This window comes from Pan paniscus, chromosome 11 (assembly GCF_029289425.2).
Source record: "Pan paniscus chromosome 11, NHGRI_mPanPan1-v2.0_pri, whole genome shotgun sequence".
In the NCBI taxonomy this organism is placed as follows: domain Eukaryota; kingdom Metazoa; phylum Chordata; class Mammalia; order Primates; family Hominidae; genus Pan; species Pan paniscus.
Window position 1 is genome coordinate 105,150,179 of NC_073260.2, and position 27,994 is coordinate 105,178,172.

Sequence of the window (27,994 nt, forward strand, 5' to 3'; positions counted from 1 at the left end):
TAACATCTCTTGCAAGGCAAGTATACTCCATTTTGTAATGCATAGAAAGTTTTCATTTCTCCTTCACTTTTTTTTTTTTTTTTGAGACGGAGTCTCACTCTGTCGCCCAGGCTGGAGTGCAGTGGCGCGATCTCGGCTCACTTGCAAGCTCCGCCTCCCAGGTTCATGCCATTCTCCTGCCTCAGCCTCCTGAGTACCTGGGACTACAGGCGCCCACCACGATGCCCGGGTAATTTTTTGTATTCTTTTTTTAAGAAGAGACGGGGTTTCACCATGTTAGCCAGGATGGTCTCCATCTCCTGACCTCGTGATCCGCCTGCCTCGGCCTCCCAAAGTGCTGGGATTACATGGGATTACAGGTGTGAGCTACTGAGCTGGCTTTTTTTTTTTTTTTTTTTTTTTTGAGACAGGGTCTCACTCTGCCACCCACGCTGGAGTGCAGTGGTGAGATCTCGGTTCACTGCAACCTCCGCCTCCCCACTTCAAGGGATTCTTCTGTCTCAACCTCCCGAGTAGCTGGGAGTACAGGCACACCATCACGCCTGGCTAATTTTTATATTTTTAGTACAGACAGGGTTTCACCATATTGACCAGGCTGGTCTCAAACTCCTGACCACAGGTGATCCACCTGCCTCGGCCTCCCAAAGTGTTGGGATTACAGGCGTGAGCCACCGTGCTCGGCCTATTTCTCCTTCACTTTTGAATGATAATTTTGCTAGATACAGAATTCTAGGCTGGTAGGTTTTTCTTTCAACACTTTAAATATTTTAGAATATTCTTTTCTTGTTTGCATACTTTCTGAAGAAAAGTTTGATATGCTTCTTACCAAGTAAGGTTACTGTTGAGTTTTATGAGGGTTTTCTTTGCATATTCTAGATACTAGCCCTTGTCAGATATGTGCTTTGCAAATAATTTCTCCCACTCTGTAGTTTGTCTTTGCATTCTCTTAACAGGATATTTTAAGAGTAAAAGTTGGCTGGGCATGGTAATTCCAGCACCCTGGGAGGTTGAGGCAGGAGGATTGTTTCCATCCAGGAGTTTGTGACCAGCCTGGGCAACGTAGTGAGACTCCATTATCTACCAAAACAAAAAAAAAATCAGCTGGGTGTGGTGGTGCGCATCAGTAGTCCCAGCTACTCAGGAGGCTAAAGTGGGAGGATCACTTGAACCTGGGAGGTCAGGGCTGCAGTGAGCCATGATGCTGCCACTGTATTCAGCCTGGATGACAGAGTGAGACCCTGTATCCAAAAGCAAAAAAAAAAGAAAGAAAGAAAGAAAGAAAGAAATTTGTTAATTTTGATGAAGTCCGACTTACCAGTTTCTCCTTTTTTTATGACTTAAGTTTTGGCCAATATAGTGAAACCTGGTCTCTACTAAAAATACAAAAATTAGCCAGGCGTGGTGGTGAGTGCTTGTATTCCCAGCTACTTGGGAGGCTGAGGCAGGAGAATCGCTTGAACCCAGGAGGCGGAGGTTGCAGTGAGCCAAGATCGCACCATTGCACTCCAGCCTAGGCAACAAGAGTGAAACTCTGTCTCAAATAAATAAATAAATAAGAATTCTTTGCTTACCCCAGATCTAGAAGATTTTCTCCTATTTAAAAAAAAAAAGTTTTAAGGCTGGGCGTGGTCACTCACGCCTGTAATCCCAGCACTCTGGGAGGCCGAGGCAGTCAAATCACGAGGTCAGGAGATCAAGACCATCCTAACATGGTGAAACCCCGTCTCTACTAAAAATACAAAAAATTAGCCAGGTGTGGTGGCACGCACCTGTAGTCCAAGCTACTTGGGAGGTTGAGGCAGGAGAATCGCTTGAACCCAGAAGGCGGAGGTTGCAGTGAGCCGAGATCGTGCCACTGCACCCCAGCCTGGGCGACAGAGTGAAACCCTATCTCAAAAAAATAAACATAAAAATAAAAAGTTTTATAGTTTTACATTTTACAGCTAAGTGTGTAATCCATTTTGGTTTAATCTTTGTATAATGTGTGAGACTTAGGTCAAGGTTCATTTTTTTGCCTATGGCTGTCCCATTGCTTCAGCATCATTTGTTGAAAGATTATCTGTCCTCCATTGAACTGTTTTTTCAAGTATGTCAAAAATCAGGTGGACATATTTGTGAGGATCTACTTCTGGGTTCTCTGTTTTATTCATGTATGTATGTATTTGTCCCACTACCAGTAACATATAGTCTTGATTACTGCAGCTATAATAAGTCTTAAAATCAGGTTGACTGTTTCCTTCCACTTTCTTTTTGAACATTGTTTTTAGCTATTTTAGTTCCTTTGCCTGTCCATATACATTTTAGAATAATCTTGTCTACATCTATAAAGAATTTTCCTGAGATTTTGATGGGAATTGCATTAAAGATATATATCAATTTGAAAAGAATTTATAGCTTTACTGTGTTGAAACTTCCACTCCATGAGTACAGTTTGTCTCTTCATTAATTTAGATCTTTTGATGTCTTTCATTAACATTGTGTACTTTTCATCATTTAAATAATGTACATGTTTCATTAGATTTCATTTCCTTGACTGATTGTATTGCATTTTTAATTAGTGCTCACATGTTCATAGCTAGTGCTTACAAATATGATTGATTTTTGTATTTTAGCTTGTATTTTGTGATCTTCCTGAACTCACTTATTACTTATAAGAATTTGTAGATTCCTTGGAATTTCCTTAGTAGATAACCATGAGTGGTGACAAAAGACATCTTCACCTTGTTCCTGAGCTTAGGTGGAAAGCATTCAGTCTTTTATCATTACGTATAATATCAACTGTGGGTTTTTTTGTAGATACTCCTCATCAGGTTGAGGATTTTTTTTCTTTCCCTATTTCCTGAAAGTTTTTATCATGAGTGGATATTGAATTTTGTGAAATGCTTTTTGTACATTTAGTGATATGATATGATTTTTCTTCTTTACTATGTTCATGTGGCAGATTACATTGATTGAGATTTTAATATTAAGAAAGACTTGCATCCCTGGAATAAAACCCACGTGGTCATGGTATATAATTCTTTATATACATTGCTGAATTATATATTCTAATGTTTTGTTAAAGATTTCTGTGTCTATATTTATGAAGCATATTAGCCTATAGTTTTCTTTTTTGTACTGGTTTTATCTGGCTTTGACATCAAGATAATAATACTAGCTTCATAAAATTAGTTTTATGTGTTCATTGAGTGTTCCTTCCTCTTCTATTTTCTGAAAGAGAGTGTATGGAATTGCTCTTAATTCCTCTTCAAATATTTGGTATAACTATCCAGGAAAACCATCTGGGCCTGAAGATTTCGGACAGCTTTTAACTTATGAATTACATTTCCTTAATAGTTATAAGGCTATTCAAATTACCTATTTTATATTGGGTGAGGTTGTGGTCATTTGCAGTTTTCAAGGAATTCATCCATTTCCATGGCTATATACCCATCTACACACATCATTTATGTGTGTAGAGTTTGTAGTGTTCCTTTACAATCCCTTTGATGTCTGCAGGACCTGTAATGGTTATTTTGTTTCATTTTTGATATTGACAATTTGCGTCTTTTTTTTCAGTCTTGCTAGATGTTTGTGAAGTTTATTGATCTTTTCAGAGAATCAGCTCTTTATTTTATTGATTTTTTCTATGATATTTTCCATTTCATTCTATTCTGCTTTTAACCTTATTATCTCCTTCCATCTTCTTGGTTTTGGTTTATTTTACTCTTCTTTTTCTAGGTTCTTGAGGTGGGAGGTTAGCTTATTGATTTGAGGTTTTTTCCTCCTCTAATATATGCATTTAGTGTTATAAGTTTCCCTTTCAGTGCTGCTTTAGCTGCGTCCCACAAATTTTGATTTTATTTGTATTTTCATTCAGTTCAACTGATTTTTAAATGTCCTTTGAAACTTCCTTTTTGATGCATAGATCATGTAGAAGTATGTGGTTTAGTTTTCAAGTGTTTGTTGATTTTTGTTTTCTTTTTTTTAACTTTTATTTTAGGTTCAAGAATACATATGCCTATTTGTTACATAGGTAAACTTGTGTCATGGGAGTTTGTTGTACAGATTATTTCATCACCCAGGTATTAAGACTCATACCCATTAGTTACTTTTCCTGATCCTCTCCTTCCTCCCAACCTCCACCTCCCAACTGGTCCCAGTGTGTGTTGTTCCCCTCTTATGTGTCCGTGTGTTCTCATCGTTCGGCTCCCTCTTATAAGTGAGAACGTACGGTATTTGGTTTTCTGTTTCTGTGTTTGTTTGATAAGGATATTCATATTCCAGCTCCATTCATATTCCTGCAAAGGACATGGTCTCATTCTTTTTTATGGCTGCATAGTATTCCATGGTGTATATGTACTACATTTTCTTTATCCAGTCTACCACTGATGGGCCTTTAGGTTGATTCAATGTCTTTGCTATTGTGAACAGTGCTGCAGTGAACATACGTGTGCATGTGTCTTTATGATAGATGATTTATATTCCTTTGGGTACATACCCAATAATGGGATTGCTGGGTTGAATGGTAGTTCTGTTTTTAAGTCTTTGAGGAATCGCCACACTGTTTTCTACAATGATTGAACTAATTTACACCCCCACCAACAGTGTATAAGCATTCCTTTTCCTGTGCAATCTCGCCAGCAACTTTTATTGTTTTTTCACTTTTTAATAATAGCCATTCTGACTGGTGTGAGATGGTATCTCACTGTGATTTGGATTTGGATTTCTCTAATCATCAGTGATATTAAGCTTTTTTCTCATATGCTTGTTGGCCGTGTGTATGTCTTCTTTTGAAAAGTGTTAATGTCCTTTGCCCACTTTTTAATGTGGTTTTCTTGTAAAATTAAGTTCTTTATAGATGCTGGATATTAGACCTTTGTCAGATGCATTGCTTGCAAGAATTTTCTCCCATTCTGTAGGTTGTTTACTCTGTTGATAGTTTCTTATACTGTGCAAAAGCTCTTTAGTTTAATTAAATCCCATTTGTCAATATTTGCTTTTGTTGTGATTCCTTTTGGCATCTTTGTCATGAAATCTTTGCCCATTCCTATGTCCAGAATGGTATGGCCTAGGTTGTCCTCCAGGATTTTTATAGTTTTGGGTTTTACATTTAAGCCTTTAATCCATCTTGAGTTGATTTTTATATACAGTGTAAGGAAGGGGTCCAGTTTCAGTCATCGGCATATGGGCATATGGCTAGCCAGTTATCTCAGCACCATTTATTGAACACGGTGTCCTTTCCCCACCAATTGTTTTTGTCAGGTTTGTCAAAGATCAGATGGTTGTATGTGTGCAGCCTTATTTTTGTGCTCTCTCCTCTGTTCCATTGGTCTATGTGTCTGTTTTTGTACCAATAGTACCAGGTTCTTTTGGTTACTGTAGCCCTGTAGTATAGTTTGAAGTTGGGTAACGTGATGGCTCATATTGGCATCTATTGATTGTCTTTTTTCACTTAGGTTTTTTGTTTTGTTTTTGAGATGGAGTCTCACTCTGCCGCCAGGCTGGAGTGCAGTGGCATGATCTCGGCTCACTGTAACATCCGACTCCCTGGTTTCACCATATTGGCCAGGCTGGTTTCAAACTCCTGACCTCAAGTGATCCGCCCACCTTGGCCTCCCAAAGTGCTGGGATTACAGGTGTGAGCCACCACGCCCGGCCGTGAATTATATTTTAATACAATTATGAAGGAAGGAAGGGACATATTGGGGAAAATGTGGAATTTTTACGCAGGGCTAATTTGTCTTACATACAGAGTGCTAACAATCCACCAGAAAAAAAATGAGTGAAAAACAGGAACAGAAAAATACATGACAAGATGCTTCATTCACAGTAACAAAACTATAAACTAAAACTACATTGAAATAACATGTATTTCCTCTGACTGACAAAATTCCAAAGTTTGGCAGCACTTAGTAAGACTTTAGGGTATCAGGCACTCTCATACGTTGTTAGTAGGGGTGTACATTGGAACAATCCTATGGAGAGCAATGTAGCAGTATTTATCAAAATTACAAATGCAGGCTGGGCATGGTGGCTCATGCCTGTAATTCCAATGCTTTGCGAGGCTGAGGCAGGCAGGTCACTTGAGGTCAGGAATTTGAGACCAGCCTGGCCAGCATAGTGAAACTCTGTCTCTACTAAAAATACAAAAATCAGCAGGGTGTGGCGGCGGGTGCCTGTAATCCCAGCTACTTGCGAGGCGGAGGTTGCAGTGAGCTAAGATCATGCCACTGCAGTCCAGCCTGGGCGACATACTGAGACTCCATCAAAAAAAAAAAAAAAGAAAGAAAGAAAATAGTCCAGCATATTTTTAGGCTGATGGAGGATGATCCAGACATTTAGATTATTTCTGCCTTTTGCTGTACTACAGTGCCTTTTAAATACCTCTGTTATATCTCTTTATCTATTTATATGTTTCTTTTTCCATTAGATAAATAATTCCTTGGAAGCAAGGGCCATCACTCCTCATCTCTATCTCCTGCTGCTAGCCTGGTGCTGACATAAAGCAGTGCTCAGCATATATTTGTTCAACAATGTTGTTGAGGGCTCTCCCCATGGCTGTCCACCATTTGAATGAATCCAGAACACCTCAGCACCAAGTTCAGGCTTCCATCTTGCAGCAAGGTCCACTTGTGTTGGAATTCTCAGGAAAAACTGCCAGAAGCAGTACGACTAAAACCAGGCAGATGGAGCACAGAAAGGAAGGCACTGCTCACAGCGAAAACCACATGAGCAAAGTCAGAGGTGCTGGCATAATGACGATGATGAGGATGGTGGTGGTTGTGATGATGAGGATAGTTAACATTTATTGAGAGTCTACTATGTACCAAGAACTGTTTAACTTCTATAATGTATTAGTTAATTCCTAACAAGAAGTCTATGAATAAGGTATTATCTTCATCTTACAGATGGGGAAACTAAGACAGGAATAAGTTGCCCAACATCATATAACTATGAAGAAATACAAATACATGAGACCAAAAGAATATATATAGTGCCTTGATACAGAGACTTGATCTGACAAAAAAAAAATAGGTTTACTCTTGCACTTTTTCTGACCTCCCCTCTTCTTCCTATCTACCAAGTCTTTAATAAATATATGCCAGATTTTATTTTCTGCAACTTTGCAAAAACATTCCTTCGTCCCTGACCCAAGGGGTGAGTAATCTATTGTAATTCTTGCTACTGGATATAGTTGCAGACATAATGCCAAGGAATTTTCCTAGATTCAGGTCTTTGATTTAACTTCCTTTCCCAAACACAGCTTGGCATGTTTCAAAATTAGTTTCTCCCTTACAAGCAGGAATTGTTGTTGAAATTTAGTTTTTTGTGTCTAAAATGACCTTTTATTTTCTTCCTGTTTCCTTGATTTGGGCCAGAAAGGAGACAGCTTACTAAAATGCACGAACTTACTTCCTCCCACACTACTCTTAGTTTCTGTATTTCTACCTCCCTTTGGAAAACATTCCTGTTCCCCGAAACACTTGAAAAACTCATATAATGAGTTAGGGGTAAATTTACCTATACTGATTGCTATTAGGATGACTCTATTTTTATTTTGTGAGACAGGGTCTCGTTGTGTGGCCCAGGCTGGAGTGTAGTGGTGTGATCATGGCTCACTGCAGTCTCAACCTCCTGGGCTCACACGATCCTCCCACCTCAGCCTTTCGAGAAGCTGGGACCCAAGCAGCTGAGATGATAAGTGAGCACCACCACGCCCGGCTAATTTGTTTAAAAAATTTTTTGCAGAGATGAGGTCTTGCTTTGTTGCCTAGGCTGGTCTTGAACCCCTGGCCTCAAGCAATCCTCCCACCTCAGCATCCCAAAGGGATTACAGGCATGAGCCATGGTGCCCGGTCTGGGATCACTAATTTAATACTATTGAATACAGAGAGGTAATTCTGTTTAATCAGTATCTTCGTGGCTGAAAGACTCCGCCTTCAGGCCCTGTTATGGGCTGAACTGTGTCCCCCTAAAAATGCATATGATGAAGTCCTAACCCTCAGTACCTCAGAATGTGACTGTATTTGGAGATAGGGTTTTAAAAGAAGTAATTAAGTTAAAAGGAGGTCATCAGGGTGGGCACTAATCCAATGACTGGTGTCCTTATAAGAAGAGATTAGGACAGACACAGAGGAAAGACACAGAGAGCAGATGGCAGCCTATAAACCAAGGAGAGAACCTCAGAAGAAAGCAATCCTGCTGACATCTTGACCTCAGACTTCTGGCCTCCAGAATTTTAAGAAAATTAATTTCTGGCCAGGCAAGGGGGCTCACGTCTGTAATCCCAGCACTTTGGGAGGCCGAGGGGGGCAGATCACTTGAGGTCAGGAGTTCAAGAGCAGCCTGGCCAACATGGTGAAGGTGAAACTCCGTCTCTACTAAAAAATACAAAAATTAGATGGGCATGGTGGTACATGCCTGTAGTCCCAGCTACTTGGGAGGCTGAACCAGGAGAATTGCTTGAACCCAAGAGTCGGAGGTTGCAGTGAGCCGAGATTGCGCCAATGCATTCCAGCCTGGGTGACAGAGTGAGACGCCATCTCAAAAATAAATAAATAAATAAATTTCTGTTGGTTAACCCACCCAGTCTGTGGTTGCCAGTTGTTATGGCAACCCTTGCAAACTAACACAGGCCCTTACTCAGAGCCCACCTTTTTCACTGTGCCAACACTGAGCTTTCAAATCTATATACCCGGCCCGGCGCGGTGGCTCACGCCTGTAATCCCGGCACTTTGGGAGGCCGAGGTGAGCGGATCACCTGAGGTCGGGAGTTTGAAACCAACCTGACGAACATGGCGAAAACCCGTCTCTACTAAAAATACAAAAATTAGCCAGGCGCAGTGGTGGACGCCTGTAATCCCAGCTACTCGGGAGGCTAAGACATGAGAATAGCTTGAACCTGGGAGGCAGAGGTTGCAGTGAGCCGAGATCGTGCCACTGCACTCTAGCCTGGGCAACAGAGCGAGACTCCGTCTCAAAAACAAAACAAAACAAAACAAATCAAATCTATATACCCAAGAGTCTACTGGACATCTCCTCTTATCACATTGACACTTCACATTCAGTGTGTCCAAAGCAGCACTCTCACCGCTCTCTGCATGCCTCTCTTCCTTATGTCACTGACAGCACCCCCATGACAAGCCAGAAATCCAGTTGTCATTCTGAATTTTGCATTCTCCCTCCATTCCTACTTCCTATTAGTTAAAAAGTTCTATCCAGTCCACCTATTAAATCTTTATTTCTTAGTTTTTTACTTTCAAAAATTTCAGATCCAAAGAAAAGTTGAAAGAATAATACAATGAACAGCTTATACCCTTCACAAAATTCACAATTCATTAATGTTTTTTCTATTTGCTTTTTTTTTTTTGGAGAAGAAGTTTCACTCTTGTTGCCCAGGCTGGAGTGCAATGGCGTGATCTCGGCTCACTGCAACCTCTGCCTCCCAGGTTCAAGCGATTCTCCTGCCTCAGCCTTCCGAGTATCTGGAATTACAGGCATGTGCCACCACGCCTGGCTAATTTTGTATTTTTAGTAGAGATGGGGTTTCTCCATGTTGGTCAGGCTGGTCTCAAACTCTTGACCTCAGGTGAACCGCCTGCCTCACCTTCCCAAAGTGCTGGGATTACAGGCGTGAGCCTCCGTGCCCAACCCACTATTTGCTTTCACATTCTCTTTCCATATATACTTTTTCTCTGGAACCATTTGAAAATAAATGACAGGCCAGCCGCAGTGGCTCACACCTGTAATCTCAGCATTTGGGGAGGCTGAGGTGGGAGGATCACCTGAGGTCAGGAGTTCAAGACCAGCCTGACCAACATGGAGAAACCCTGTCTCTACTAAAAATACAAAATTGGCCGGGCTTGGTGGTGCATACCTGTAATCCTGGCTGCTGAGGAGGCTGAGGCAGGGGAATCGCTTGAACCCACGAGGCAGAGGTTGTGGTGAGCCAAGATCGTGCCATTGCACTCCAGTCTGGGCAACAAGAGTGAAACTCTTGTCTCAAAAAAAAGTTAAAAAAAGAAGATAAATCATGGCTGGGCTCGGCGACTTACTCCTGTAATCCCCAGCACTTTGGGAGGCCGAGGTGGGCAGATCACCTGAGGTCAGGAGTTCAAGACCAGCCTGGCCAACATGTCGAAACCCCGTCTCTACTAAAAACACAAAAAAATTAGCCAGAAGTGGTGGTGCACACCTGTAATCCTAGCTACTTGGGAGGCTGAGGCAAGAGAATCGCTTCAACCTGGGAGGCGGAGGTTGCAGTGAACCAAGATCACACCACTGCACTCCAGCCTGCACGACAGAGCAAGACTCCATCTCAAAAAAAAGAAAAGAAAAGAAATCACAAATACCATGATATTTCTCCCATAAATACTTCAGCATGCTTCTCCTAAGAATAAGCATTCTCTGCTACATGTCTTCAATATTGATGTTGTAATGGAAGTTCTAGCCAGAACCACTAGGCAAGACAAATAAATAAAGATAAAGGGCATACTAATTGGAAAGAAACAAGTAAAATTATCTTTATTTTCAGATGACATGATCCTATATGTAGGAAATCCCAAAGAACCCATAAGAAAATTATTAGAGCTAGTAAATTTAGCAAAGTTTTAGAGTTACAATCAACATGCTAAAATCAGTTATTTCTATATACCAGCAACAAACAATCTGAAAAGGAAATTAAGAAAACAGTTTCACTTACAATAGAATACAAAAGAATAAAATACCTAGGAATAATATTAATCAACGAGGTGAAAGACTTGCACACTGAAAACCAAAACATTGCTGAAAGAAAGCAAAGACCTAAATACAGTCATGCATCACTTAATGACAGGAATCCATATTCTGAGAAATGCATTGTTACATGATTTCATCATTGTGTGGATATCATAGAGTGTACTCATACAAACCTAAATAGCATATAGCCTACTACACACCTGGGGTCTATGGCATAACCTCTTGCTCCTAGGCTACAAACCTGTACAGTATGTCACTATGCTGAATACTGCAGGCAATTGTAACACAATGGTATTTGTGTATCTAAACATAGAAAATGTACAGTTTTAAAAAATGGTATAAAAGATTTAAAATAGTACAACTGTATAAGGCATTTACCATTTGTAGCACCAGAAGTTGCTGTAAGTGAGTGAGTGGTGAGCCAGTGAGTGGTGAACGAATGTGAAGGCCTAGAACATTACTCTATACTACTGTACACTTTATAAACAGTGTATCCCTAAACTCCACTAAATTTATAAAAAATGTTTTGTTTCAATAACAAATTAAACTTAGCTTATTCTAACTTTTTAACTTTATTAACCTTTAATTTTAAAAAACTTTTTGACTCTTTTGTAATAACAATTAGCTTAAGACATACATTTGTACAGCTATACAAAAATATTTTTTCTTTGTATCTTAATCCTATAGAATTTATTATTTAAAAAATTTTTTTAAAACATTTTTGTCAGACTGGGCGCAGTGGCTCACTCCTGTAATCCCAGCACTTTGGGAGGCCGAGGCGGGTGGATCACGAGGTCAGGAGTTCAAGACCAGCCTGGCCAAGATGGTGAAACCCCATCTCTACTAAAAATACAAAAAATTAGCCGGGTGCAGTGGCAGGCGCCTGTAGTCCCAGCTACTCAGGAGGCTGAGGAAGGAGAATCATTTGAACCCGGAAGGTGGAGGTTGCAGTGAGCCAAGATCATGCCACTGCCCTCCAGCCTGGGTGACAGAGTGAAACTCCGTCTCAAAAAAAAAACAACAAAAAAACCAAAAAAAAACATTTTTGTCAAAAACTAAGACACACAAACATTAATCTAGGCCTAGATGGGGTCAGGATCATCAAGGTGTCACTAGGTGATGGGAATTTTCCAGTTCCCTATCATATGGGACCAATGCTGTATGTGTGGTCTGTAATTGACCAAAACTTTGTTATGCAGCACATAACTAAATGAGAAGACATCTTGTGTTGATAAGTTGGAAGACTTAATATTATAAAGATGGTAGTACTCCATAAATTGAGCTACAGATTAAATGCAATCCCCATCAAAATTCCAATGGCATGTTTTGCATAAATGAACAAGCTGATCCTAAAATTCATGTGCAATTGAAAAGGATCCTTAAGAACTAAACCCATCTTGAAAAAAAACAAAGTTGGAGTACTCTTACTTCCTTATTTTGATGCTTGCTACAAAGCTATAGCACTGGCATAAGGATAGGCACATGGACCATGGAAATAGAAGCGACAGTCCAGAAATAAACCTATAAATCTATGGCAATTAATTTTCAACAAGAGTGTCAAGACCATTCGATGAGGGATGAATAGTCTCTTCAACAAATAGTGCTGGAACAACTGGACATCTATCTGCAAAATAATTAAGCTAGAGTCCCAACCTCACACAATTATTTAAGAATAAACTCAAAATGGATCAATAACCTAAATATAAAAACTAAGACCATAACATAGGGTAAGTCTTTAAGATTAGATTTTAAAACATAGGGGTAAACTTTATGACACTGGATTTGGCAACGTATTTTTAAATGAAACCAAAAGCATGATCTACAACAATTTTTAAATTATATAAATTGGGCTTTAAAATTAAAAACTGTAACATTATTAAGAAAGTGAAAAGGCTACAGAATGGGAGAAAATATTTGCACATCACATATCTAATAAGAGTTTAGTCTCCTGAATATATATTTAAAAACCCGATTTTAAAATGGACAAATGCTTTGGGAGGCTGAGGCAGGAGGATCACTCGAGGCCAGGAATTCAAGACCAGCCTGGGCAACATATGGAGCCCTTATCTCTACACACACATGCGCACGCACACACACACACACACACACACACACACACATCTTTTTTTTTCTTAATTAGCCAGAGTCATGACGGGTGTGCTGAAGAGAGACCACTGGCCTTGTGGGATTGGCTGTATGCGAGAGTCCACAGGAGAGGCTAAGAATATTGTATACAAAGATTTTTTTATGTTCTTGAGCAAATCCCTAACAATGTAGCATATAGAAAGTATACAGAACAGATTACAAATGAGAAACTGGCTATGGTTAAAGCAGAACCAGATGTTAAAAAATTAGAAGACCAGCCGGGCGCAGTGGCTCACTCCTGTAATCCCAGCACATTGGTAGGCCAAGGCAGGCGGATCACCTGAGGTCAGGAGTTTGAGACCAGCCTGGCCAACATGCCGAAACCCTGTCTCTACTAAAAATACCAAAATTAGCCGGGCATGGTGGTGCATGCCTGTAGTCCCGGCTACTTGGGAGGCTGAGGCAGGAGAAACGCTTGAACCCAGGAGGTGGAGGTTGCAGTGAGCCGAGATCATGCTACTGCACTTCAGCCTGGGCAACAGAGTGAGACTCTGTCTCAAAAATTAATTAATTAATTAATTAAATAAAAATAAAAAATCAGAAGACCAACTTCAAGGTGGTCAAATAGAAGAGGTGATTCTGCAGGCTAAAAATGAACTAAGTCTGGCAAGAAAAATGATGCAGTGGAAACCATGGGAGAAACTCCTGCCAATCAGTGGAAATGGCCAATATAATTATTAAATGACTTTGGTAGGTTGATGGGAAACTGATGTAATTAAATATTCTGTTATATTAAGAGTGTGGGCCAGGTGCAGTGGCTCACACCTGTAATCCCAGCACTTTGGGAGGCAAGGCAGAAGGATCATTTGAGGTCAGGAGTTTGAGACCATCCTGGCCAACATGGTGAAACCCCATCTCTACTAAAAAAACAAAAATTAGCCAGGCATGGTGGCACGCACCTGTAATCCCAGCTACTCAGGAGGCTGCGGCAGGAGAATCGCTTGAACCCGGGAGGCAGAGGTTGCAGCGAGCCGAGATCGTGCCATTGCACTCCAGCCTGGGCGACAGAGCAAGACTCCATCTCAAAAAAAAAAAAATAAAATAAAAAGGCAAAGAACCCTTGTGTACTGTTGGTGGGACTGTAAATTGGTACAGCCATATGTAAAACAGTATAGAGGTTCCTCAAAAAATTCAAAATAGAACTAACGTGATCCAGCAGTCCCACTTCTGGATAGATAGCCAAAAGAATTGAAAACAGGGTCTGTCTCTAAGAGATATTTGCACACCCATGTTCATATCAGCATTATTTACAATAGCCAAGAGGTGGAAACAACCAAAATGTCCATTGACAGACGAATGGTTAAACAAAATGTAGTATACACATGCAACAGAGTATTATTCAGCCTTAAAAGAGAAGGAAATCCTGTCACATGCTATAACATGGATGAACCTTGAGAACATTATGTTAAATGACATAAGCCAGTCACAAAAAGACAACTACTGTTTGATTCCATTTATATGAGATACTTAGTGAAAATCATAGAGACAGAAAGTAGAATGGTTACCAAAAGCCGTGGGTAGGGGGAAAGGAGTTGTTTAACGAGTATGAAGTTCCCATTTCGCAAGATGAAAAAGTTCTGGAGATCTATTTTACAACAATGTTAATATATTTAACATTACAGAAGTGTACACTTCAAAATGGTTAAGATGATACCTTTTGTGTTATATATTTTTTAACCACAATTAAAAACGCATTAAAAATTTTTTTTAAATGAGACAGGGTGTCACTATGTTTGCCCGGGCTGATCTCAAACTCCTGGCCTCAAGAGATCCTCCCATCTCAGCGTCCTAAAGCGTCTGGATTACCGGTGTGAGCCACTGCATTTGGCCACCCTAAAATATTTTTAAAAGGAAAAACAAACAAAAACACCTAGCCCATAGTTCTAGACTTTCTCTTTGCCTCACATTAATTTACTCCCACTACTTCAATAAAAATAACAGGGGGAGCTAAGAGCTTGTACAGACATTTCTCTAAAGAAGATATACAAATGGCCAACAAACACATTAAAACATGCTCAACATCATTAGTCATTAGGGAAATGCAAATCAAAACCACAATGAGTCTCAGCTACTCCAGAGGCTGAGACAGGAGGATGCTGGAGGCCAAGAGTTCCAGACCAACAGGATCTCACTTTGAGCAACAAAGCGAGACCCTGTCCCTACAATAAATTTTTAAAAAATTAAAAAAATAACAAGTGTTGGCCATGATTTTGATAAAGTGCGGTCCTCATACATTGCCGGTGGGAATGTAAAATGGTTCAGCTGCTTTGGAATACAGTTTCAGTTTCTCCCTGAGTTGAGAATAGAACTACTGTATGATCCAGCAATTTCACTCTTAGGTATATACCTAAAATAATTTAAAACAAGTACCCAAACATAGAAGAACTATTTACAGTAGTTAAAAGGCAGAAACAACCCAAATGTCTATTTATGGAGGAATGGATAAACAAACTGCAGTCTATATCTACACTAGAATATTGAGCCATAAAAGCAGTGAAGTACTGATACATGCTATGACTCAAAAGATTAGAAGACAGATACAAAAGGTCAATATTGTATGATTCCATTTTTATGAAGTAGGTACATCCACTGAGACAGAACACAGATTGGTGGTTGCCAGGCCTGGTCGAAATGGGGAAGAGGCAGCAACTGCTTTAACAGGGTACAGGGTTTTCTTTTAGGATGATGAAAATGTTTTGGAACTGTATCGATAGAGATGGTGGTTGTACAGCATTGTGAATGTACTAAATGCCACTGAATTCTTCACTTTAAAATGACTAGTTATGTCAATTTCACCTCAACAAAAAAATGACATACAGTACTCAGATTTTAAAAAGCATCATTTCACCAAGATTCCATGAATTAATGTGAGATGATCAAAGAGGATTCAGTAGAATCGTTCAACTTCGAATGTAAAACAGTCCTAAACTCAAACCTTTGTGACACTAAAGTGGGAAGATGGTATGTGATAGTTTTAGAAAGTAAAAATTATTCTTGTTTACTTGGTCTCGAACTCGAACTTTTTTGAGGCGGAGTCTCTCTCTGTCGCCTGGGCTGCAGTGCAGTGGTGCGATCTGGACTCATTGCAACCTCCGCCTCTTGGGCTCAAGCGATTGTCGTGCCTCAGCCTCCCTAGTAACTGGGACTACAGTCGCCCCCCACCACGCCTGGCTATTTTACCTATTTTTGGCTATTTTACCTATTTTTATTAGAGACGGAGTTTCGCCATGTTGGCTACGCTGGTCTCGAACTCCTGACCTAAGATGATCCGCCCGCCTCGGCCTCCCAAAGTGCTGGGATTGCAGGCGTGAGCCACCGCGCCCGGCCTTGCCCTCCTATTTTGGTACGTCAGATGCAAAGTGCCTGGGACAGAAGTGGGGCTCCGCTGGCGCCCAGCTCCAAAACCCAGGCAGCGTGGAAAAGACTAGACAGGAAAGGGGTTAGCCCTCAGAATTACACGCGGGTTTGCCTTACCAGACTACCACCACTGGCACAACCTCAGACCCACACCCAACCGACTTTTCCTCCCAGGCCCTGATTAATCTCGCCCGGAAGTACCGCCCACCCATGCTCGCTTCCGCTATCCCGTACTTCTGCTCATCTCGCGAGAACTGAAAGAGCCTATGTGACCTGCGCTAAGCGGAAGTTAGCCCTCTTTTCCGTGGCGCCTCGGAGGCGTTCAGCTGCTTCAAGATGAAGGTAGGTGATGGTGGCGAGTGTTAGACTGGGTTTGGGGAACGTGAATCGAGTCCCAGACGCGGCATTGCCTCAGTTTCAGCACTCCAGGATCCTGGCTTTAGGTGGAGAAGGGTCTCAAGTAGGAGAAGGCTCGCCTTTCTGGGGCATGGAGCTTTTTGGCCGAACGGATGGCAGGCGATTGCGGCTGGAGCCGCGGCGGGCCGGGAGCGCCATGGTGGCGTCCCCGCGCCCAGCCGGGACGGATGCGGCGTGTTGCCCAGTTTGCGGCAGGCCTGTGGTGCGGCTCTTGACCCCGGCTTTCTTGCTTCGGGAGGGTGAACGGCTGCGGAGTGCCCTCGCCCCCAGAGTCATTCCGCGGGGCTTGAGGGGAAAACGTCCTGCTGAGTGCGGCGCTTCTTGACTGCTACTCTGCTTTCACGTGCTTTTAGTGAGTACAGTCGGCATCTTATATTTCCTGCTTGTGTGGAGGCAACATGAAAGGCTTTTTGCAGTGGAATTAACTTTGTAGATGGCTCTACAATTACCTGTATAGATAGTTTCGTAAACTATTTCCCCCCTTTTAATCCTTAGCTGAACATCTCCTTCCCAGCCACTGGCTGCCAAAAACTCATTGAAGTGGACGATGAACGCAAACTTCGTACTTTTTATGAGAAGCGTATGGCCACAGAAGTTGCTGCTGACGCTCTGGGTGAAGAATGGAAGGTAAAAGTTGACAAATTGTTGCAGGTATTTAAGTCAGAGACGGTAAACGCCATTGGGAACTGGTATTTGGAATGGGGTTCAGACTCCGGGTTCTGGCTTCTGACCTTTGGTAAGTTGCTTCCGAATGCTACTTTATAAAGTTAGAGGTATTACCTTGGAGGGGGGGACGTAGAGTAAGCCATAAAATATACGTAAAGTTTACATAAACATAATTCTTGCCCTGCATTATGCATTTGGCAATATGTCACATAGCTGTCCTCATAATCCCCAAAGTGCCAAAAAGGGTTGTATCTGATTTGTTTGTTGCTGTTTGATATTTTATCTTCTTAGTGCTGTTATCTCTAATAAAACATCGGTTAGAAATGCGACTTGAAAGACATTTGATAATTGAACTTGACAAGTTGGGAATATAGACAAAACTTACTGAACAGAGAAAACGTGCTTAAGTTCAAATTGGTTTTCATAATTATACTTTCTCATATAGGTGTGTTCACAGAGGTCACAATCCTGTACTGTATAATTTTGGAATAGAAATAGTAAATGTGTCATTCATTGTATGCTCTTGCAGGGTTATGTGGTCCGAATCAGTGGTGGGAACGACAAACAAGGTTTCCCCATGAAGCAGGGTGTCTTGACCCATGGCCGTGTCCGCCTGCTACTGAGTAAGGGGCATTCCTGTTACAGACCAAGGAGAACTGGAGAAAGAAAGAGAAAATCAGTTCGTGGTTGCATTGTGGATGCAAATCTGAGCGTTCTCAACTTGGTTATTGTAAAAAAAGGTGAGGGTTACTTGTGTTCAATTTTCGTTGAAATTGATTTAAAGCCAGTTGTCCAAATGCTTATTCATTTGCAGTATCCAGACTTACAGACCAATGGATTTGTTTCTCTACCATCAATTCAACATTAAACATTCTGATTTAGGATTCTTAAGGAAGCTGTTGAATTAAAATCTGTTCAATTGTCTCTTCTAAGGAGAGAAGGATATTCCTGGACTGACTGATACTACAGTGCCTCGCCGCCTGGGCCCCAAAAGAGCTAGCAGAATCCGCAAACTTTTCAATCTCTCTAAAGAAGATGATGTCCGCCAGTATGTTGTAAGAAAGCCCTTAAATAAAGAAGGTAGGAGGGATTATGCAATTAGGGCTTGCTTAATTTTGGTAATTTGTCTATCATTTTGTGTGCATATCAGAAGATAAATATGTGCCTTTGGAAGGCCTTAGCACTATTCACTTGGAGTTTTTACAGAAAATATTTGGGGGTGGCCAGCATACCCAGTTGGTATTAATCCTTGCTTATTATATCCAGTGCCTTGTAGAGTGCAGTAATTTTGTTGAAAATCTGCTTGTGAATCTTTGATGTATACATTATCCAAAAATAACCTGACTTTAAGGTCATTGCCATCTGGTTTAGGAGTCACATGTTTGAGAATTCTGGGACTATTAGCACCACACACTTTGTAATTTTATATCAGATGTTCTAAATTATTATTATTATTTTTTAAGAGATGAGGTCACACTGTTGCCCAGGCTGGTCTTGAACCCTTGAGCTCAAGTGATGCTCCCACTTTGGCTTCCCAAAGTGCTGGGATTATGGGCGTGAGCCACCACACCCAGCCCGAAATTATTTTTTGGCTTACAAAAGAAGTTGCTTTAAACTTCTGTTTCATCTGTAGGATATGGATAACAATAGTTAAGAGTTGTGAGAATTAGAAGTTAGAGACCTTACTCAGAATACTAGGGAGCAGGTGTTAGGGATTTTGGAGCTTTACCTTTTAAGAACTTTTGTCCATATAGTAGACAACATACTCACCAGTGAGGACCTCAAATAGCAATATTTCTGTGGTGAAATTTGGGGATATTTATGTTAAATAAACAGCATGTCAGTCAAGGTTGGGTTTTCCTGACAAAATTTGAAAGAATTTCTCTGGATTTTGGTTTTCAGGACTGGTGTGACTTAACATATATGGCATAGATAGTACACGTCTGTTAAGTCAGTAATTACACTTATTTGAGCACAGGTACTGTTCAAGGTGCTGAGAATACAGTATAGACAAATTCCTACCCTTATGAAGCTGACGTTGCCAAAAAAAAGCAATTGACAAATAGGTGGCAGTTGCCCATAATCATAGCCCTGGAAATAATCCGTTCTGGTTGATGGGTATTTTTAGATGGTTCTTATGTCTATAGTAGGAGGCTTAACATTTAAGCAGAATCTGAACATCTGAGCATTTAGCCTAAGGCAGTTAACTCCTACAAAGTGTCCATGAAACAAATACATCTGAAAAGGCCTATGCTCCAATGCAGATCTGTAATCCATGAGCAGTTTTGGAGTACAGATCAGATTAATGAAGATACTTTAACAACATGCCACATAATCTGATGTTAATAGTTAACGTTACCCCTGAATTGGCAGGAATTGTCAAAGGAAATAGAGATGCAAGCTTACATCAAATTTAAAAGTATGGCAGGATGATTATGTAGATAATGTGTTAAGTGGTTTTCACAGACAAATTAACTATGCACAGTTATAAACATAATGCCACTGTATTTTAGTAAAACTGGAAGGTAGTAAAAGTTAGCCTGGTTATTTTTCAGGACTTGGTTTCCCTTATATTTTTATAATATTTAACCAATCTTCTAGATTTCTGTGGAGGGGCAAAAAAGCATTTTAGAATAGTTCTGATTTGATTTTAAAGGCCTCATAGGTTTTCATAGATGCTGTTAATGAAGCTTACGTTTATTTCTGATGTTTTTAAAGTAGATGTGGATTCTAACAAAACAAGTATTGAAATGATTGAGTCCTTTGAATTTTTAGGTAAGAAACCTAGGACCAAAGCACCCAAGATTCAGCGTCTTGTTACTCCACGTGTCCTGCAGCACAAACGGCGGCGTATTGCTCTGAAGAAGCAGCGTACCAAGAAAAATAAAGAAGAGGCTGCAGAATATGCTAAACTTTTGGCCAAGAGAATGAAGGTTAGTCTAAGATGATTTGAGGGGGTGGGAGGAGTTCGACCTGGCTTTGGATTTGCGTCTTTAACCCAGAAAGGCCTTAACTGTATGCTGTTTTGTTTTGTTTAGGAGGCTAAGGAGAAGCGCCAGGAACAAATTGCGAAGAGACGCAGACTTTCCTCTCTGCGAGCTTCTACTTCTAAGTCTGAATCCAGTCAGAAATAAGATTTTTTGAGTAACAAATAAATAAGATCAGACTCGGATCTCTGTTGACTTTTCATTGCTGATAGAAAACTACATAAATGAAGAGAGGGAAAGTTAGGTCATAGAAAATGGGGATATGTATATATGGTATTCCAGTGGTGGATAAAATCAGACCTATTGTGTGTGGTAGTGGAAGACAAGGTCAGTGTACAGGGGTTCCTTTCAGGGGGTGGGTGGCACAGGAAGGGATTCTGAGCATAAGACACCTGCCTCTTCAGAATGGCATGGAACTTAGGGGAAATGATGAGGACTATTAATCTTTTTTATATAGTTTATTTTTGAGGAATATAGCTCTTTAAAGCACTATACACAATTTAATACATGAAAATTGACCTTGTGAAGATGAACATGTCTTTTTTAAAAGGTAACTTTTAAGGCATAGTTTTAGTGGATACCATCCACTAAATGGTTTTTAAACCATTTCAAATTTGTTTTAACAAAGCTTTTCAACTCCAGTGAATTGTTAGGCTGTTTTACACACTGAAAAGGAAATGACTAAAAACATTCTTGGATCAGTGAAAAATGCACAAAGTATGTACTTTTTTCTAACAGTTCTATGCTGACTAGCCTATTGTGACAATATCAGGATCTTTAGAAGGTGGCACATTAGGCTTTAAGGTTGAAGTAATGCAAGCTCTTTGTTGGCATTACTGTAATAATAGCTTTACAAAGCAGAGTTCTAAATGTTAAATGTACATGTGAATCACCTAGGGGTCTGGTTAAGGCACAGATAGTGATGATAGAAGAGTGGGGACCCACATTTTTACATTACTAAAAAGCTCCCAGGTGTTAGGCCGGTAGTGCCAGTCCCTCAATGCCTACTAAGATTCTTAACTATTCCTCTTACTACATGGTGGTAAAAAGCTACATAACATGAAAAGAATCTTAGCTGGCAATCAATAATAATATGCAGAACTTAAAAGGCAAAGGGGATGGCCAGGTGGGGAGGCCAAGGCAGGTGGATCACCTGAGGTCAGGAGTTCAAGACCAGCCTGGCCAACATGGTGAAACCCCATCCCTACTAAAAATACAAAAATTAGCGCATGCCTGTAGTCTGAGCTACTCGGGAGGCTGAGGCAGGAGAATCACTTGAACCAGGGAGGTTGCGGTTTCGGTGAGCCAAGATTACACTGTTGTACTCCAGCCTGGGCGACAGAGCAAGACTCCCATCTCAAAAAAAAAAAAAAAAAAAAAAAAAAAAGAAATTTAGCACAAGCAGAGAGAGGAACTTAAAAGCCACAAGGTGAGTCCAGTGTATGGTCCAAAGTTTTGTATTAACCAGTTCTTGTTTATGATGCACAAAACATGAGAACCGCCCTGCTTTCTGAAAATTGAGTGCAGCCACAAAATAAGGACAGTCTGTTTTTCCTTAGATATATTTTTTTCTTTGACACAGGGTTTCACTCCTACGCCCCGGATGGCAAGCAGTGGTATGGCTCACTGCAGCCTTGACCGCGTGTGCACTGCGGCTAGTTTTTGTGCTTTTTGTAGAGTTTTGCTATGTTACCCAGGCTACTCTTGAACTCCTGGGCTCAAGTGATCCGCCTGCCTTGGCATCCCAAAGTGTTGAGATTACTACAGGCGTGAGCCACCATACCCAGTTCTCCACACACACGCAAGTCATTCTGACATGTCGTTAACTATGCAGGTTGTGATCAACCTATACAATTCGTTCGTTGAAAGAAAAAAAAATCGCTATCGAACCCCAAACCAATATAAGGTACTGCTGAGTAATCTGGACTAATTTGAAAGATTGCTTTTAGAAGTTATCAGGATTAAAGTTGCATACAGTGCTACAAGTCATTCCAGGTACTTCTAAATCTTTCCATAATAATGTTTTTGTCTTGTAAATTTTTAGTGGTACCCTCTCTGTGGTGGGTATTGGAAAAAGCCTTTAAAAATTTATAACAAGAAATCAGTCCCAATATCTAAATGGCAGCAGCAGACTAAAGTTTTCAAGGTAGAGATCTTTACAGATTTTTTTTAATGGGAAGCGCGTCAGTAAGTGAAAACTTAGTTCAAGTTACGAGTGAAGGAATGGAAAAAAAATATTGGAATTCTAAAGATTACAGATTTCAAGAGGCTTAATGTAACAGAAAACACCAATTTTTCATTTTATTCAACCTCAATTTTTATATGCAAGGTAATTCCAAACTTCTGTTGGGTCAGTAAGTGTTAAGTATTAAAAGTAGTACCAAGTCTTGAGTTGCAAAAATATATACTCTCAGTGCAAAAGATCCATTTTGAAGGTAATGAAAATTGTACATAATTTCTGACAAATTGTTTCATTTAGCATTTTCACAATAAATTCGCACTAGAATTCTGCATAGGTCAGATTAACCCTGAAATGTTGAAAGACTGGTACAATAACTATAATTTGTAAATGGTTACATCAGGTAGAAGGGAGTTAGGTTGTTACTGTACCATATGGAAGTAATTTTACTGTGTCAACTCATTTAGTCATCTGCATCATTACTGTAAACACACACAAAACCAATGGCTTTTTAAACCATGCAGAGAGTTAAGGCAAACTTACTGTTCCTAAGGGGTATTTTTAATAAAAGGCATGATAAATGTCAAAGTGAGGCATGTGAGATCATGATTTTCTTAAACCTACTGGCAACAAGCTTAATAAATTTACAGTTTTAAGACTTAATTGATTCAACCTAAAAACACAGTATTTACAAATGCACATTTTTACTCACAAGCATACAAATCTAAATATACAAGAATAAAACTTCTGTGTGCAGTGCAAGTTTATCCCACAGGTTTTAAAAAGTCATCAATACCAACAATGTATGTGCCTGAAAAAAGATTTCATGTTCAATGACATACACTTTAGCATTTTAAGCACATTCCAATGAATTTCATAAATTATTAGGCAGCTGATTTAATTTCATTTTAACTATCTGATGATTGATTCATTTGTTCCCATTTTAAAACTACTGCAAATTAACATTGGGAAGAGGATGGAAGTAACTGGATAATCAAGATAAAACCCATTAAGCAAGATAATACATAATATGAAAGGTGTATTATGTTGGTACAAAAATAATTGCGGTTTTTGCCATTAATAGTGGCAAAAACTACAATTAATTTTGTGCCAACCTAATACATTAAAGTTAGGGAAGGCAGCTGTCATCAGATTTTCAGGTAATTTTAAGATTAATGACTACAGACAAGTTTAGTAGTAGTCATTTATTTAATAGTCAATGAGACCCCTTTCAGAAAACTGTATTGCAACATGCAATCTATTTTAATAAATATACACTTAGAATATGGCTGTATATACACATACCTACACAGCCCTACACATATACAAACTTACACAAATATGTTGCTCTCTTTTTTTTTTTTTTTTTTGAGACGGTCTCACTCTGTCACCCAAGCTGGAGTTGCAGTGGCGTGATCTCCACTCACTGTAGCCTCTGCCTCGGTTCAAGCGATTCTCCTGCCTCAGCCTGAGTAGCTGGGACTACAGTGGTGCGCCTGGCTAATTTTTGTATTTTTAGTAAAGACAGGGTCTCACCGTGTTGGCCAGGCTGGTCTCGAACTCCTGGCCTCAAGTGATCCACCCACCTTGCTCAGCCTCCCAAAGTGCTGGGATTACAGGCCTGAGCCACCGTGCCCGGCCATGTTGCTTTTATAATTGAGATATTTCATTTGTTTTGGGGGTTAGGCAAATTTAATTTGCCATTCCTCAAACTCAGTAACTTCAAATATAAACAATGCCTAGAATGAATATGGTTCCTCATTATTTCTATCAAACAAACTACTACAAATACTGAAGAATCCCAAAGTAGTTTTCCACAGAGGCAGAAAAGCAGTTCAGGGGTTGAAAATCTTCAATATTAATAAGCCCTGGGACATTCAAATGGCACTTCATATTTCAAGGTAATGCAATATGAATCATAATTCATTATATATTGTCCCCAAGAGTTACTTCAATTCCGTATTCACCAGTTCTTACGATTTGGAAAAAAAATCTTGAATGTTTCCAGATGAAATCTAATCCCCAAGCCTTGTGTGTCAAAATTCTAGTGAATCTCTATTTAAATGAGAGGCACTCCAAAACACTTCCTGCACCACTCGACACTGGCACTTGGTGGAGCATCAATTTTCTGCAACCTTTCAAGAATCTCTGAAGACAGACTATTGTATGCAATTCCATATTCATTGTCAAATGCCTCTGAAAGAAATTTTCAAAAATGAAGTTGTAATTTGTTAAGAAAGACAACAGCCGTTCATTTCAAATTGGTATTGAGTCAAATTATATGTATTTGAACTATATATTTAGAAGTAGAAATCTTTTAAATCTTTTATACATACCAGCTACATTTTTAAAAATTACTTTTGAAAATAAAATGTAAAACTTCCTTTCATAATCTTTTATTAACCAACTTACCAATATCAATGTTCTCTCTTCCTAGAGACACTAATGATAAGAAGAGGATTTCTCTGTATAAACTCCTATAAAACAAATATGTTTTAAAAGTCAATGGGCAAATAGCATAAAAACACAGATGCATTTTTTTTTAATGGTGAAGACATTAAGTTCTGTCATCTAGTTAACAGTAATATACCTATGTCAATGTCCTGGTTTTAATATTACATTACAGTTAGTTATATGAGGTGTCACATTTGGAGGAAGCTGTGTGAAGGCTACATTGAATTCTGTACTATTTTTGTAACTTCCTGCAGGTTTCTATTCCAAATTAAAGTTAAAACATAGTTAATGGGCATAAAGCTTCACACTAGTAACAATTAAAAATGGCTTAACTTTATTACATTTCAACAATACATAACTGTTTTAACTCTAATTTCTAAATAAAATTTACAAAAGCAGAGTCTTCTCTCATCTTTTGTCACTTGACAAAGTAACAGATTAATTTCTAAGTAAGTTAGGGGTCTAAAACCCTTGACACAAACAATGTAAAAGGTGGTGTGGTCTCTTTACTATGTAACCCAATAGCAAAGGACAGTTGACCTTTATTTGGTTTGTGAGCATTAAAATGTTACAAATGAACCACTAAAAGTGAGCTTCATGACTCAGTTGTTAAAGATGACAGGAAAACTTAAGAAATGCACTGATGTACAGACAAAAAAAAGACGTAACGCTGATTCTAGTGACACTTCGTATCACTTTCTTTAGAAGCTTCAGAAGCCATAATATGACATTTCTAATATTACATTCCTGTCCTTAAACTACAGATGATTGAAGCAAGCTACTCATATTACAGACTGTGAAGAAGGTCATCTCTACCTCAACTACTGAGAGTAAAAATGGATCCATCCATTTTCATTATCAATTCTTGCCCTGTCACTTCTGAGATTATCTTCAAAGATGCCATGACCTAAAAAACTTGAAGGGGACCATGGAAACAGTAGTAATGTTTGATATACGCGATTACGCACACTCTTCTGAAGCTTCTACTGCAAAATTCACTTATGCTAAGGAGGGGATGAGTACTAATCTGAGCATATTAGCAGACAATAGTGACAGGAGCACAATAACTCCATATCCTTTGTAGTTCACTGCGTCTATCTCTTTGCTAAATTGTTTCTACTCCTATTCCCATATTCTCTTATGTCCAACAAAAGATGTGTGGGTATCACAGGCCCTGAATAAGTGGTACGTAACTTTATCATTGTTAATAAATATAATTATAGGTTTCCAGCAAACAGCAGTAATGTTTCCAAAAGACAGTACACTTTAGATCAATGAATGCTCTTCTTAAAATAGAATCTATTTCCACTCTTTTTTTTTTTGAGACAGGGTTTTGCTGTTGTCACCCAGGTGGCAGTGCAGCGGTGTGATCACAGCTGACTGTAACCTCGACCTCCTGGGCTCAAGAAATCCTCCTGTCTTACCCTCTCAAGTAGCTGCGGTCACAGGCACATACCACCCCTGCCAAATTATTTTTTGTAGAGATGGGGTCTTGCTATGTTGCTCAGTCCAGTCTCAAACTCCTGAGCTCAAGCAAGCAATCCTCCTGCTTTGGCCACCCAAAGTGCTGGGATTACAGGTGTGAGCCACCGTGCCAAGCCCCCAGACACTTTTATTATGTGTTTGTGTTCAAGTAGGAATGCATCTATCTGTGTAGCACTTAAAACAATAGATGTTTTGCAATGAGTATGTGTTTCTTCGACAACTAGAGATATTTTTAAAAGTAAGATAATTTTTTAAAAACATGAAATGACTGAGTGGTGGCAAGCAAAAAATACTGGATTATTACCTTTGTCTTTTCATGCCTGGCTTCATTTGCTGTGAAAGTAGGTTGATGGGTTTAAGAACATTATTGTGTTGAATACTCTGCCTGATGGTTTCTACTAAAGTGCTTGTTTCTTGTTGTTCCTCTGACAGGAGAGATAATTTCTTTTCAGAATCTAACAATAAGAACACAGTAAGTTTTTTTTCAATTATTACTATTATTATTATTATTATTATTTTTGAGACAACATCTCACTCTGTTACCCAGGCTGGAGTGCAGTGGTGTCATCATGGCTCACTGCAACCTTCGTCTCCCAGGCTCAAGTGATCCTCCCACCTCAATCTCCCAAATAGCTGGGACTACAGATGTATGCCACCATGCCCAGCTAATTTTTGTATTTTTTGTAGAGATAGGGTCTCACCAGGTTGCCCAGGTTGGTCTCAAACTCCTGGGCTCAAGCAATCTGCCTCCCAAAGTGCTGGTAAGGGTACAGGCATGAGCCACTGTGCCCGGTCCCAATTATTTAAAAAGTTTTTTTTCCAGAGTTGTGGCATTTTCTCCTTGCTTAACCAATAGCACCTCCCCACTACTAGTAAAATTATGTGGCAGTGTGCCCAACTAAAAAATATTTTTCCTGCTTGCTCCCTTCAAACAGGCAGACCTGTCACTCTGCCTTTCTCTTCTAATATATGGTGGCTTACTGCCTGAGGCTGGAATGTGATAGCTTGTACTCCAGCAGCCATAAAAGCAGGTACAACAGAAGGAACCTGGATCCCTGATGACAGAGGAGTTGTCTAGCAGTACTAGACTGTCTAGTACATAACTTTTTTTCTTTTTTAAAAATGTATTTACTTAATTTTTGGAGACAGGATTGCATTCTGTTGCCAAGGCTGGAGTGCAGTGGCTGATCGTTGTAACCTTCAACTCCTGGGCTCAAGCAATCCTCCCTGCTCAGCCTCCCAAATAGCTAGGACTACAGGCATGCACCATCACAGTTGGCTAATTTATTTTATTTTTGTAGAGATAGGGTCTTGCTATGTTGCCCAGACTAGTCTTGAACTCAGCCTCAAGCAGTCCTCCTGCCTCAGCCTCCCAAATCACTGGAATTACAAGCATGAGCCAACTATGTCTAGCCTTATTTTTAATCAATAAGTAAAAATTGTATTTACTTATGGTGTACAACATGATGTAATTCATAACTTTTTAGACAGTTTTTCACTCCGTCACCCGGGCTGGAGTGAAGTTGTGCAATCACAGCTCACTGCAGCCTTGACCTCCTGGGCTCAAGCAATCCTCCTGCTTCAG

At 39.9% G+C, this 27,994-nt stretch overlaps 2 protein-coding genes across 6 annotated transcripts in view; one reads left to right on the forward strand and one right to left on the reverse strand.

Annotated features, from left to right (window-relative positions):
• The window catches only part of RPS6 (ribosomal protein S6), a 35,522-nt gene extending 15,046 nt beyond the window's left edge, over nucleotides 1–20,476 (forward strand). The window contains exons 2-7 of one of the 2 annotated variants that reach the window (XM_003822604.5): nucleotides 16,396–16,563; nucleotides 17,134–17,265; nucleotides 17,834–18,044; nucleotides 18,238–18,384; nucleotides 20,080–20,237; nucleotides 20,343–20,476. In XM_003822604.5, coding sequence (XP_003822652.1) covers nucleotides 16,558–16,563; nucleotides 17,134–17,265; nucleotides 17,834–18,044; nucleotides 18,238–18,384; nucleotides 20,080–20,237; nucleotides 20,343–20,438 — 750 coding nt within the window. In that variant the 5' untranslated portion in view covers nucleotides 16,396–16,557 and the 3' untranslated portion in view covers nucleotides 20,439–20,476. Of the gene's footprint in view, nucleotides 1–12,971; nucleotides 16,564–17,133; nucleotides 17,266–17,833; nucleotides 18,045–18,237; nucleotides 18,385–20,079; nucleotides 20,238–20,342 lie in introns of those variants that run through there. The other variant, XM_063594466.1, reaches the window with a different exon arrangement.
• Nucleotides 20,477–22,567: 2,091 nt separating this feature from the next.
• Nucleotides 22,568–27,994, reverse strand: part of DENND4C (DENN domain containing 4C) — a 136,660-nt gene continuing 131,233 nt past the window's right edge. For all 4 annotated transcript variants that reach the window (XM_003822602.7, XM_008976179.6, XM_034967220.2 and 1 more), the window contains 3 exons: nucleotides 26,714–26,864; nucleotides 24,883–24,947; nucleotides 22,568–24,666 (listed from right to left, as the gene is read on the reverse strand). In XM_003822602.7, coding sequence (XP_003822650.3) covers nucleotides 24,530–24,666; nucleotides 24,883–24,947; nucleotides 26,714–26,864 — 353 coding nt within the window. In that variant the 3' untranslated portion in view covers nucleotides 22,568–24,529. The remainder of the gene's footprint in view (nucleotides 24,667–24,882; nucleotides 24,948–26,713; nucleotides 26,865–27,994) is intronic.